This window comes from Neophocaena asiaeorientalis, unplaced genomic scaffold (assembly GCF_003031525.2).
Source record: "Neophocaena asiaeorientalis asiaeorientalis breed wild unplaced genomic scaffold, Neophocaena_asiaeorientalis_V1.1 scaffold314, whole genome shotgun sequence".
Classification (NCBI taxonomy): domain Eukaryota; kingdom Metazoa; phylum Chordata; class Mammalia; order Artiodactyla; family Phocoenidae; genus Neophocaena; species Neophocaena asiaeorientalis.
In genome coordinates, this window is record NW_020175489.1 from 649,400 (window position 1) to 663,376 (window position 13,977).

At 41.1% G+C, this 13,977-nt stretch overlaps 1 protein-coding gene across 1 annotated transcript in view; it reads right to left on the bottom strand.

The window, feature by feature from the left end:
- Positions 1–13,977, bottom strand: part of ELMO1 (engulfment and cell motility 1) — a 537,648-nt gene that overhangs the window by 236,291 nt on the left and 287,380 nt on the right. The window contains exon 15 of the mRNA XM_024768877.1: positions 11,827–11,935. Coding sequence (XP_024624645.1) covers positions 11,827–11,935 — 109 coding nt within the window. The remainder of the gene's footprint in view (positions 1–11,826; positions 11,936–13,977) is intronic.

Genomic DNA, 13,977 nt, shown 5'->3' on the forward strand with positions numbered 1-13,977 from the left:
AAATGTCCTACCCTAAATGTCCATCGACAGATGAATGGATAAAGCAGATGTGGTACATATATACAATGGAATATTACTCAGAAAGAAACAAAATTGAGTTATTTGTAGTGAGGTGGATGGACCTAGAGTCTGTCATACAGAGTGAAGTAAGTCAGAAAAGAAAAACAAATACTGTATGGTAGCACATATATATATGGATTCTTAAAAAATAAAAAAAAAAAAAGGTACTGATGAACCTAGTGGCAGGGCAGGAATAAAGATGTAGACATAGAGAATGGACTTGAACGGGGGGTTGCGGGGGAGGAGCGGGAAGCTGGGGTGAAGTGAGAGTAGCATGGACATATATACACTACCGAATGTAAAATAGTTAGCTAGTGGGAAGCAGCAGCATAGCACAGGGATATTTGCTTTGCTATGACCTAGAGAGGCGGGATAGTGAGGGTGGGAGGGAGACGCAAGAGGGAGGGGATATGGAGATATATGTATGCATATGGCTGATTCACTTTGTTGTACAACAGAAGCTAACACAGTATTGTGAAGCAATTATACTCCAATAAAGATCTATTAAAAAAAAAAGTCAAGATCTGAGAGGCTTCAACTTTCCATGGAGCATAGGTACAAGCTAGTATTATGAGGAAAAAATGTCCTTAAGAGGTTTAATTGTTAAAAGCTAATTTTCTTGAGTTTTCTTTAGCCAGGATGTTCTAAGAATGAAAGTGATGGATGGTACTTCTCAAAGTATGAAAACATCAATGTCCCAGAGTTAAGTGTCTATTCTAATTGCTGTGCACTCCAAAGAGTCCTTCAGATTGCTCATCTGTGTTTTTACTTGCTAAAGCAGAGGTGTCTGCTTTAGCAGACAATGATGAATTATACAAGGTGCTTTCACTCAGCACCACTGGTGTGTTATAATAAATATTTCCACTGAAAGACAAAGTAAGGAAATGCCGAACATTTTCATAGTGTGTGATATAGATTTCATTCTTGTTTTTTTAAAGACAAGTAGTTATTAAATTTTAATCTAATTATGTATGGTCATACAGGTGAAGTTGGCAAAATTGTTTCAGAGAAATATGAAGTCTTCAATCACAAATGTATGTCCATTCTGCCCTTCAGAACACACCTGAGAATAACCCACACACAAACGCATAATTGAGGACGTGGAAATAACCATTTGCTAAAAGGAAAGTAAGGTAGTGGAGCCCTAGTAGCGTAGTGATGAAAAATGAAATACGTTATAATCAAACTTCAATTTCCATTTTTCTGCAACCTTTGATACTGCTGCTTAAAAAAATACAGTGCATTTCCCCAACTCCCAATAAAAGCAAAATGACAGAGGGCTATAATCTGACTTCAATTTCTTATGGTTTTTTGCAGCAGTAAGGAAACTGCAGAAAATACTCTTCTGGGTAAAGGGACAGAATTAAGGGTTTCAAGTAGTTTTTCCTTATCTTAACAGAACCCCAATTTTCTTCAGCTACCTACCATCCTATGGCCACTCAAGGAAGGCTGGTTTCAATCTTGGGAGAAGCTAATGACTGGTCTGACCCTCAGAAGGTTCCAGTCCCCTCTCAATGACTGAGTTAGGCACAGGCACAGGCCATAGTGTTAGTCAGTGATAACGAGTGAAAGTTTGCTGAAGGGCTTTTGGGTCTACGGCCATACCACCCTAATGCGTCCTACTTCATCTGAGGGCTTTTGGAAACATTTTCACACACCTAAAAGAGACTCACTGGAAGAGAAAGCCTCTTGTTCACCTGGACTTTGTGATGGTAGCCACCATTTTGTTACCAGCAATGAGGACAAATTTGGTACACTAAGAATGGCAGAACCAAAAGATGGAAAGAACTTGGGTCCTTGGTGACACCACTGAACAGATAACCCCAGGACCTACTCAACTGTGAAATTGTGACACTCAATAAATGTTCTTCTTACATTGACCATTTTGAGTTGGGATTTTGATTACTTGAAGCTGAAAGCCTCCTAACGGACTCCCAGCTGATTATTATTAGGTCAGGGCTAGAGTAAGGTAAGCTTGTCCCTGGTCCTGGTCCTGCACATTATCATACTTGCAAGTTCTTGTCACACCCAGAAAATGTAATCCAATTTTAGAATTTTATGCCCAGGACTGGAACACTCCTTTTTGTCATTAAAATTCTTCTATTGGTTCCCACTGCCTGGTGAAATCCAAACTCCTCTGCACCGCAAATCCTTCTATCTTGACTCTTGCCTCTTCTTCCAGCATCTCCTCCATTTTCCTGTTCCCTTGAGCCTTCTGCTTTAGCCACACTAAAGTACCATCCCTCAGTACCTGCAGGGGATTGGTTCCAGGACTGGCTGAATCCAAAGACGCAGAACACGGAGATACGAAGGGTGGACTGTAGAATTCTCTGAACCTCTGGGTTACTTTCACCTACAGTTCTCACTGCCCAGAATTTTCAACAGCTGCTACCCACCATACACACACAAGGGCCTGCCTGGTTATTCTTCTCTTCATCTTTATGACTCCACACACTCAAATATCTCTTCTTGGAACATGTCACATCACTTCCTCAGCCCACCTGGCTCCCCATGAACAAAAAAACCTGAACACTGCCTCTTAGTGACATTAACATAATTTAAATGTAACTTACAAATAGTAAGATGTTTTATAATTATTTGATTATGTGAAAGACTCTCCAGTCAGCATGTGAACTGCCTGAGGATGAAGTGTGTCGTCTAAGTCCTTGTCATCAGGGATTAGATCCTGACTCATAGAGGAGAAGTCCTAGTTTTTTTTGTTTTGTTTTGTTTTGTTTTTTTGCGGTACACGGGCCTCTCACTGTTGTGGCCTCTCCCGTTGCGGAGCACAGGCTCCGGACGTGCAGGCTCAGTGGCCATGGCTCACGGGCCCAGCCGCTCTGTGGCATGTGGGATCCTCCCGGACCGGGGCACGAACCTGTGTCCCCTGCATGGGCAGGAGGACTCTCAACCACTGCGCCACCAGGGAAGCCCGAGTCCTAGTTATTGAATGAATGAGTGAGAGACAAAAAGAAATATCCTAGTTCTGACTATAACTGGAATGTAACTGAATGAGGTGTTACATACTCAAAAGATAAGTAATTAACTTATTTATATCAGAAATCAAGTTTTCATTACCTCCCTCAATGATTTATTATTGCTTTGGAGACAGTACTACAATAACAAAAACAACAGTAACATTTTTAGCTCCTATTAGGAGAAGGGTTTCTTCATGAGGACTTCATAGCTGTAACAAGTCTATCGATTTATCTGTGTTACACCTCCCTTCTTCGGTAAGGAAACTGCTTCCTGCTTCCCCCGACCCTCACCCACCCCACACTCACAAGCATACCTCTTCTTTTGTTTTTGGTTTGTTTTTTGTTTTTTTTGCGGTATGCGGGCCTCTCACTGTTGTGGCCTCTCCCGTTGCGGATCACAGGCTCTGGATGCGCAGGCTCAGCGGCCATGGCTCACGGGCCCAGCCGCTCTGCGGCATGTGGGATCTTCCCGGACCGGGGCACGAACCCGTGTTCCCTGCATCGGCAGGCGGACTCTCAACCACTGCGCCACCAGGGAAGCCCCATACCTCTTCTTTTGAAAACTTGCTCCTCTACTTAATCTTGTTCTTCTAAGTGGGGCTGACAATTCTACAACACAGGACATGGGGATATGCGACTATATCCAGGTCAACAGTATTCTTTGTGATTTTTAAAATTGAAACTAAGAACACAAGTGCCTTGCTCTCCAACGAGCCTCATGAAGAAAGCAGGTTAAAAGAAAAAATTTAGTCATAATATAGAGAGTGAAGAAACAAGGGACGCTGTTCCAGGTCCTGGTTCCAGCTGTCACTTAAACCAGGGCACTCTCCCTCCCTCTCTTAACCTGCAGTTTCTTTCTAGAAAGTAAGATCCTACCACTTGCCAAAAAACTATCCCTCTTCCAACTAAAGCAACATCCATTATCTCATTTAACCCTCTCAGCAAATATGTGCGGCAGATATTATCTTTACTTTATGGATAAGGAACCAGAAGCTCAGAACAGAGAAGAAGCATGCCCAAGGTGTCTGATTAACAGCTGAGCTGGGATTCAAATGGGTCATTCAGATGCCAAAATGCAAGCACTCGACTTCCCTGCCTCTTTCTGCACCCTTCTTTGGGCAACCTGAACACCAATCTGAGCTCAATGACCCTAGACAATATGCAGTAAGTACAAGTCTTCTCTTCATTAATAAACATAGATGCTATTGATCTTGATTAACTCCTGGGGGTGCTACAGACTTCAATTAAATAACCTTGATAAAGTGCTCTGAGTACATAAGTAGGCATTGTTTTTCAGACCACACTATTAAACATCTGCATTTTACAATGCCAATAATTGCGATGCAGAAAGAGCACTTTTAAAAAAGTAATCTAAAAAGAAAAAAATCTGTGCATAAATATTTGGTGTTAGTAATTTAACTGAACATTATATGTTTGCTTTAGACACCAAAATATAACAGGTATTTCAGAAGTGGGTTTCCTCAAAAGACCTTACGTTAAATCAAAAGACAAAACATTTCTAGAAAATCCAATCTTTCCACTTTTGTAGAAAAATCAGTTAGAACTTTAGTTGGGTACTTCTTTGGTCTCAGTACTTCCTTACAGATGTAATGTGACCATGACGTTCCAGGTCAATTATTAACATGAACCTGAGAAAAACCATGAATTTAGGAATTGAGAAAAGCAAACACACACAAACCAAAGGAAGATGGATCTGTGTGTGAACCTAATTTTCCTCAGAAGAAAAACAGATATCTCCTCCAACATAAGGGTTCACTCAGATTTACTTCTCCTATTAGTAACTTATTTAATATGGCAATGAACAAAAGGCAATCCATTAAAAAGCAATTTTCCTCTTACTACAGGGTGTTTTATAATTTGATGTCTAGCACTCAATCAGAATGTAGCAATCCTGGGCTTCCCTGGTGGCGCAGTGGTTCAGAGTCTGCCTGCCGATGCAGGAGACATGGGTTCGCGCCCCGTTCCGGGAAGATCCCGCATGCCGCGGAGCAGCTGGGCCCGTGAGCCATGGCCGCTGAGCCTGCGCGTCCGGAGCCTGTGCTCCGCAACGGGAGAGGACACAACAGTGAGAGGCCCGTGTATAAAAAAAAAAAAAAAAAAAAGAATGTAGCAATCCTTTAATACTTTATGAGCAGAAAGCAACTAATTTGGGCATTTCTGAATCTGTAGATTTCAGAAATGTGGGAGTCTTTGGTAGGCCTTGCAAAATGTCAAGAATGGCCTTTGCAGTCAGTAGAGGGCGAACACAGGTCAACCTGAAATCTCAAACTATCAAAATATTGGAAAAAATATGCTTTACAACAGATAATGGGTAGATAGATAATATATAAATATATATATAATATTTATACACACATTTATAACCAATAGGAAAAAATATCAGTCTCACCTCATTCTTACACTTTCCCAAATGCAAGACTGACTCTTGGGGCCAGAGACTGTATCTGGTTCACCTTTGCACCTGCAGTGTCCAGTATAATCCCTGGTACATTGTAAGTAATCTGTAAATTTTTATTAAACAAATGAATAAATGCATTTGTCATCTTAGATGAAGGAAGCCTGTCATGAGTATGTCAGGTCCCAGCTGTCCAAGCCCAACCTCACTGCAGAGACCAGACCTGACCAGATGCTAAGCAAACTGTGGCAGAATGTTGAAATCCTTCTCTGCAACAGAAGGTTCTCACCTTCTGGAATAATATATAGTGCAAGAACAGCATCTGGGGCACCTCCAGAGATCCCAAAGGTATTTGCTTTCATCCCCACCCTATTACCTCAGCCCATGCGAATGGGATTCTATCCTGGCTCCTGGCTTGACTACCAGGTCTTGAAAAGTCTGGGAAGGCTTCTCTACACCAGCTAGAGGTCAGCTCCTACTCTGTACCAGTTCCCTCCCCCAAAGCACAGAGTGACGTCCACCTGAGCAGCACTGTCTGCTCAGACTCCTGCCACCAAGGTTCCCATCTGCCCACCAGATGCGGCCCCACTGACAAGGAGGAGAGTCCAGATCAGATCCACGTTTACCTTGCCCACACACAGCCTGAAATTTGACTATCTTGTCCAAGTTAGTTTCCCTAGGTTGAATACTATCTGTTCCCAGGATACTCCTCTCACACCTACCACTGCAATTTCAGCCACCAACGTTACTTGTGATACAGACAAAATGAATGCAACTACTCAAATCATCACCTCAAATCCTACCAATCTATTTCTGGGGAAATGTAGGAATATAAGTGCACAATGAGATTTATGAGTACATTACCCAAGGACACAAAAGTCATAAGTGGCAGAGATGGAACCAAGCTGCCCCTTGTCCCCGGTATTCTCCTTCTAGTTCACCATATCTCTGTTCTGTGCTAACTTTTAACATGTCCGTTAGGCAAAGGAGAAGAGGAGAAAGCTGGGTATGGCAGTCAAAGCACAGAAGAGTATACCTCCTACTGCCATCAGGATGAGAGCTAATAGCCAAAGCAGGCCATTGGGGAAGACGAAAATGAAAGCAGGGTAAGAAAAGGACGCTGCAGGGCAATAACCTGGACACAAGAAGTACCAGCCAAGCAGAGCACGATTCTGCTTCTTCTCCAGTTTCTCAAAATCTTGGATGGTCTTGCAGTGCTTTTAAGCAAGTGACTTTCTACAGTTTCCCCCATCAAATTGAAATGAATGCAAAATACGCATGGTTATCAGACTGAGGAATTCAGGAGAATTTGTTTGATTCAGGACTTGAATCCTTCAGCGGAATACACAGTAAGCTACAGAGCGGACATAAATCTCCACAAGTTAGTCAAATGAGGAGTAGGAAGAATAACTCACTTCAAGCACCCAGATAAACTGAAATGTTAACATTGGTGATAAGTGAACCCGAGAACAGAAATCTCTCAGGTCAGGCTGCTACTCTTAAGGCAAAAATGCCCTAATTTGGGCTCACCAGTAACAAACTTCCATGGCAGTTCAACGTCCACTTCAACTTCTTTCCCCCACACCCCTACACGGGAGGATGATAACATCTTGGTCAAACAACTTAAACTCTTAGCTTCGTCCTTATTAAGTTTTAAATTTTTAAATTTACCTCAGCAGTGTGTGTAGTCAGTTCTACACTGTAAATAAAACATAACCCCCTTTTCAATTTAATCTTTAGATTCTTTCCCATTAATCATTTCAGACCATTATTTTAAGCTCTCAAGCAGGTGACTAAATATTTACGCTTTCACAATAATAGCAAACACTTGACATTTCTCTGGTATAAACAGCCTTCTCTGGTGCCCATGTTATTAAGCCTACAAGGAAAGATTTATCTGTGTGTCAGCTCTATAGCTGGTGGAGGGAATGGAATTTACCCACTATAGGAAGACTCAATGCTGACAATGATTTCAGGCCAGATTAAATCATATTTGCCTTAACAAGTTAAAGCCAAATTATGCCAGTGAGCAAAAGGCAAGAAAATTATCATGCTCTCTATTTCTAGGTATCCTCCCCTAAATTTTATAATATAAGGAAGAAAAAGAGCAATAAGCATATTTCTGACCACATTTTTCATGATCATCTACCCATTTCCTTCAATAATTCCTTCTTTCATAGAGAAAGCATTCTAAACAAGTAAAATACTGGAAGCAAGAGGATTTCATTAAGGTATGCAATTGTTCTTTACATAAAAAAGATGTTTCAAAAAAAAGAAAAAAGATTCAGCTTTATCGGAACCAAGATGGCAGAGTAGAAGGATGTGCTCTCACTCCCTCTTGTGAGAACACCAGAATCACAACTAGCCGCTGGACAATCATTGAAAGGAAGACACTGGAACTCACCAAAAAAGATACTCCACATCCAAAGACAAAGGAGAAGCCACAATGAGATGGTAGGAAGGGCGCAATCACAGTAAAATCAAATCCCATAACTGCTGGGTGGGTGACTCACAGACTGGAGAACACTTATACCACAGAAGTCCACCCACTGGAGTGAAGGTTCTGAGCCCCATGTCAGGCTTCCCAACTTGGGGGTCTGGCAATGGGAGGAGGAATTCCTAGAAAATCAGACTTTGAAGGCTAGCGGGATTTGATTGCAGGATTTCGACAGGACTGGGGGAAACAGAGACTCCACTCTTGGAGGGCACACACAAAGTAGTGTGTGCATTGGGACCCAGGGGAAGGAGCAGTGACCCCAGGGGAGACTGATGAAGACCTACCTGCTAGTGTTTGAAGGCCTCCGGCAGAGGTGGGGGGTGGCGGTGGCTCCCCGTGAGGGCAAGGATATGGGCAGCAGAAGTTCTGGGAAGTACTCCTTGGCGTGAGGCTTCCCAGATCCGCCATTAGCCCCACCAAAGAGCCCAGGTAGGCTCCAGTGTTGGGTTGCCTCAGGCCAAACAACCAACAGGGAGGGAACCCAGCCCCAACTATTAGCAGACAAGCGGATTAAAGTTTTACTGAGCTCTGCTCACCAGAGCTTTACCCACCACCAGTCCCTCCCATCAGGAAACTTGCACAAGCCTCTTAGATAGCATCATCCACCAGAGGGCAAACAGCAGAAGCAAGAAGAACTACAATCCTGCAGCCTGTGGAACAAAAACCACATTCACAGAAAGATAGACAAGATGAAAAGGCAGAGGGCTATGTACCAGATGAAGGAAAAAGATAAAACCCAAGAAAAACAACTAAATGAAGTGGAGACAGGCAACCTTCCAGAAAAAGAATTCAGAATAATGATAGTGAAGATGATCCAGGACCTTGGAAAAAGAATGGAGGCAGAGATCCAGAAGATTCAAGGAATGTTTAACAAAGACCTAGAAGAATTAAAGAACACACAAACAGAGATGAACAATACAAATGACAATGAAAGCATGACGATCCAAAACCTATGGGATGCAGCAAAAGCAGTTCTAAGAGGGAAGTTTATAGCTATACAAGCCTACCTCAAGGAACAAGAAAAATCTCAAATAAACAATCTAACTTTACACCTAAAGGAACTAGAGAAAGAAGAACAAACAAAACCCAGAGTTAGCAAAAGGAAAGAAATCATAAAGATCAGAGCAGAAATAAATGAAATAGAAACAAAGAAAACAATGCAAAGATCAATAAAACTAAAAGCTGGTTCTTTGAGAAGACAAACAAAATTGATAAACCTTTAGCCAGACTCACCAAGAAAAAGAGGGAGAGGACTCAAATCAATAAAATTAGAAATGAAAAAGGAGAAGTTACAACAGACACCGCAGAAATACAAAGCATCCTAAGACACTACTACAAGCAACTGTATGATAATAGTAAAATTGTCACTGTTTGCAGATGACATGATACTATACATAGAGAATCCTAAAGATACCACCAGAAAACTACTAGAGCTAATCAATGAATTTGGTAAACTTGCAGGATACAAAATTAAGGCACAGAAATCTCCTATATTCATATACACTAATGATGAAAAATCTGAAAGAGAAATTATGGAAACACTCCCATTTACCACTGCAACAAAAAGAATAAAATACCTAGGAATAAACCTACCTAGGGAGACAAAAGACCTGTATGCAGAAAACTATAAGACACTGATGAAAGAAATTAAAGATGATACCAACAGATGGAGAGATATACCATGTTCTTGGATTGGAAGAATCAATATTGTGAAAATGACTATACTACCCAAAGCAATCTACAGATTCAATGCAATCCCTATCAAATTACCAATGGCATTTTTTACAGAACTAGAACAAAAAATCTTAAAATTTGTATGGAGACACAAAAGACCCTGAATAGCCAAAGAAGTATTGAGGGAAAAAAACGGAGCTGGAGGAATCAGGCTCCCTGACTTCAGACTACACTACAAAGCTACAGTAATCAAGACAATATGGTACTGGCACAAAAACAGAAACATAGATCAATGGAACAAGATAGAAAGCCCAGAGATAAACCCATGCACCTACGGTTAACTAATCTATGACAAAGGAGGCAAGGATATACAATGGAGAAAAGACAGTCTCTTCAATAAGTGGTGCTGGGAAAACTGGATAGCTACATGTAAAAGAATGAAATTAGAACACTCCCTAACACCATACACAAAATTAAACTCAAAATGGATTCGAGACCTAAATGGAAGACCAGACACTTTAAAACCCTTAGAGGAAAACATAGGAAGCACACTCTGACATAAATCACAGCAAGATCTTTTTTGATCCACCTCCTAGAGTAATGGAAATAAAAACAAAAATAAACAAATGGGACCTAATGAAACTGCAAAGCTTTTGCACAGCAAAGGAAACCATAAACAAGATGAAAAGACAACCCTCAGAATGGGAGAAAATATTTGCAAATGAATCAACAGACAAAGGATTAATCTCCAAAATATATAAAGAGCTCATGCAGCTCCATATAAAAAAACAAACAACCCAATCCAAAAATGGGCAGAAGATCTAAATAGGCATTTCTTCAAAGAAGACACAAAGATGGCCAAGAAGCACATGAAAAGAGCTCAACATCACTAATTATTAGAGAAATGCAAATCAAAACTACAATGGGGTATCATCTCACACCAGTTAGAATGGGCATCATCAGAAAATCTACAAACAACAAATGCTGGAGAGGGTGTGGAAAAAAGGGAACACTCTTGCACTGTTGGTGGTAATGTAAATTGATTCAGCTACTATGGAGAACAGTATGGAGGTTCCTTAAAAAACTAAAAATAGAATTACCATATGATCCGCTACTGGGCATATATCCAGAGAAAACCATAATTCAAGAAGACACATGTACCTCAATGTTCATTGCAGCACTGTTTACAACTGCCAGGTCATGGAAGCAACCTAAATGCCCATTGACAGACAAATGGATAAAGATGTGGTACATATATACAATGGAATATTACTCAGCCATGAAAGGGAACGATATTGGGTCATTTGTTGAGACATGGATGGATCCAGAGACTGTCATACAGAGTCAAGTAAGTCAGAAAGAGAAAAAAAATATCGTATATTAATGCATATATGTGGAACCTAGAAAAATGGTACAGATTAACCGGTTTGCAGCGCAGAAATTAAGACACAGATGTAGAGAACAAACGTATGGACACCAAGGGGGGAAAGTGGTGGGGCGGTGGGGGTGGGGGTGTGAAGAATTGGGAGATTGGGATTGACACGTATACACTGATGTGTATAAAAGTGATGATTGCGGCTTCCCTGGTGGCACAGTGGTTCAGAGTCCGCTTGCTGATGCAGGGGACACGGGTTCGCGACCCGGTCTGGAAAGATCCCACATGCCGCGGAGCGGCTAGGCCTGTGAGCCATGGTAGCTGAGCCTGCGTGTCCGGAGCCTGTGCTCCGCAACGGGAGAGGCCACAACAGTGAGAGGCCCACATATCGCAAAAAAAAAAAAAAAATTGATGACTAATAAGAATCTGCTGTATAAAGAAATAAATAAAATAAAATTCAAAAAAAAAAGAAAGTGATCTACTGGTAGCCTAAAAACTGGGATTTTCAAAAAGAAATCCATAGATCTTTTTCCTAAACAGAGTAATATACACTCTTTTCTTAATATACACTCATTTTTATAATATTTGGAATTCAGTCACAATACCTGCACATTTTTCTATCCCTGTAGATTTTAATAACATTTATTCCCAGGGCAGACATGAAGAAATACATACACTGGAAACCTGAGCCAAAGAATGTTCGGTCCACGGGGATGCTCCTGCTTAGCTGTCAGCACCTTGGGAACCCTGCATGTAGGTCAGGGCATTACCCTGGAAGCTGGGTCTCTGCCAAGCCTCACACCCCGTGGGAAATATGTGTACTTACGCAGCTCGCCCACTTTCAAGATCTCACACAGCATCTTGGTCAGCTCTATACTACTGCGGCCAAAGGGACATTCATGCTTATCTTCTCGGCTACTGTTCTCAAGCACAATCTGCAAGCAGGAAAGGGAACAGGTCAGAAAGGAAAGTCAGTTTGTAGAAAACATGAAAAATGTTGGCTCTACTATAAAGAGAAACTGATCCACTCCAGACCACCAAACTAGGGCTCTTGGGGGCAGAACAAAACTGTACTTTAAGTATATTCTCTGTAAAAGGACTGAAAACTTTCATGTTTTCCAAATCTCCTAAAACCATTTTCAACTCTGTAAGAGGATATCGCTCATTGGTTTCCACTTACACAGAGGTGCCCATGGAGAGTTTTTAAAAATAGCACAGTAAAGACTTTTTACTTAAGTGACAAAACCACTCTCTTTTTCTCCTGGTCGTATCTTCCCTTTCCTGGGAATAGCAACTCTCTTTCTATGACTTCAGCTCCTACATTTTTTTCCTTTTTTAAATATTTTTTTCTATTTATGATAGGATATTGAAAATAGTTCTCTGTGCTGTACAGTAGGACCTTGTTGTTTATCCATTCTATATATAGAAGCTTACATCTGCTAACCCCAACCTCCCACTCTATCCCTCCCCCAAACCCCTCTCCCTTGGCAAACACCAGTCTGTTCTCTATGTCTGTGATTCTGTTTCTGTTCCATAGATAAGTTCATTTGTGTCATATTTTAGATTTCACATGTAAGTGATATCATATGGTATTTGCCTTTGTCTTTCTGACTTACTTCACTTAGTTTGATAATCTCTAGTTGCATCCATGTTGCTGCAAATGGCATTATTTTGTCCTTTTTTAATCGTTCAGCTCCTACGTTTAATCCCATATTTCCCACAGGAGTTTCCATGTTCTTACAAGATCTCTCCCTTGGCACTAGTTGATCAGACCACACCTAAGGGACATGTGATACAAACTAGACCAACCAGAGTCCTTCCCTGAGACTTAGCACACAAAAAGGGAAAAACTGGCCCAACTAAGCTGACAGTACCCACGAGGTATGAGTGTAGGAACTACCTGAAAGTGAATCTGCAAGAAAAAAAACAAAAAAAGAAAAAAGGAAAGCAAGCCAAAATGCAAGGGAAAACAGAGAGGAGAGGCACTGGTAGCCCTGACAGCGTTTGAGCGGCTGGTCCCACGTGTTCCTGGAGCAAAGCTACCTCCCTAACCTTACAGTTTATTTGCTAAACCCTTCCGCTGAAAATCCTTTGGTCCATCCAATAAATTCTCCTCTTTCCTTAAGCTAGTTTGAGATATTCCTACCATAACTAAGGGAGTCATTCTGCACATGTATTAAACAAAAGTAAAACAAAACAGGAAAACTCTATTTTAAAGTTACTAAACTTCAAAAATAAAGGGGAATTAGCCAATTGTTCTAAAACGCACAAAATTAAAAAAAAAAAGTTGTCAATCTTCAAATTCATACATTGACAAAAGGAATAATCAGCATATCCATCTCTGACACCACCTCCAACTTCCTCAATGGAGTTGTCTGGAATGTCCTCAAAAGCTACACCGCCCTGAGTAGGTGCATCCCAGTAGCATTTACAACAATGTTGTACATCAACTTATGTTGTTTTTCCCCCAGACTATGACCTCTCCGGTGGCAGAAATGATGTTTTATTCATTCAATCAACAGTAGTAAATGAGTACCTATTGTCTACCAGGAAGATGTCTAGGCCTATAAAGTAAAGAACAAGACAAGGGCTCTGACTTATCAGAGCATCCACTCTAATTGAGGGAAACAGATAAAACAAAAGAGGTAATTACAGTTTATAACAAGTACCATGAAAAAAAGTAGTTGAGGTGGCAAAGAATAACAGGGAAGACTTGGGGAGGAGAGTGTAGACAACTAGGTGACTATTGGGAATCAAAGGGTGAGAAAGAGCTTGCCATGTCAAGATCTGGGAGAAAGACTATTTCAGGCAGAGATCAAGGACAGAGCCCCTGAGATGAGTAAGATGTGTTTTGGACACAACCTCTGTACACTGCCTGGTCTACCATGTGGAGAGGTTTGGAATTGTACAGGGCAGTGTTCAGGTTCCAGGAGCTCAATAACAAAAAAACAAACAACCCAATCCAAAAATGGGCAGA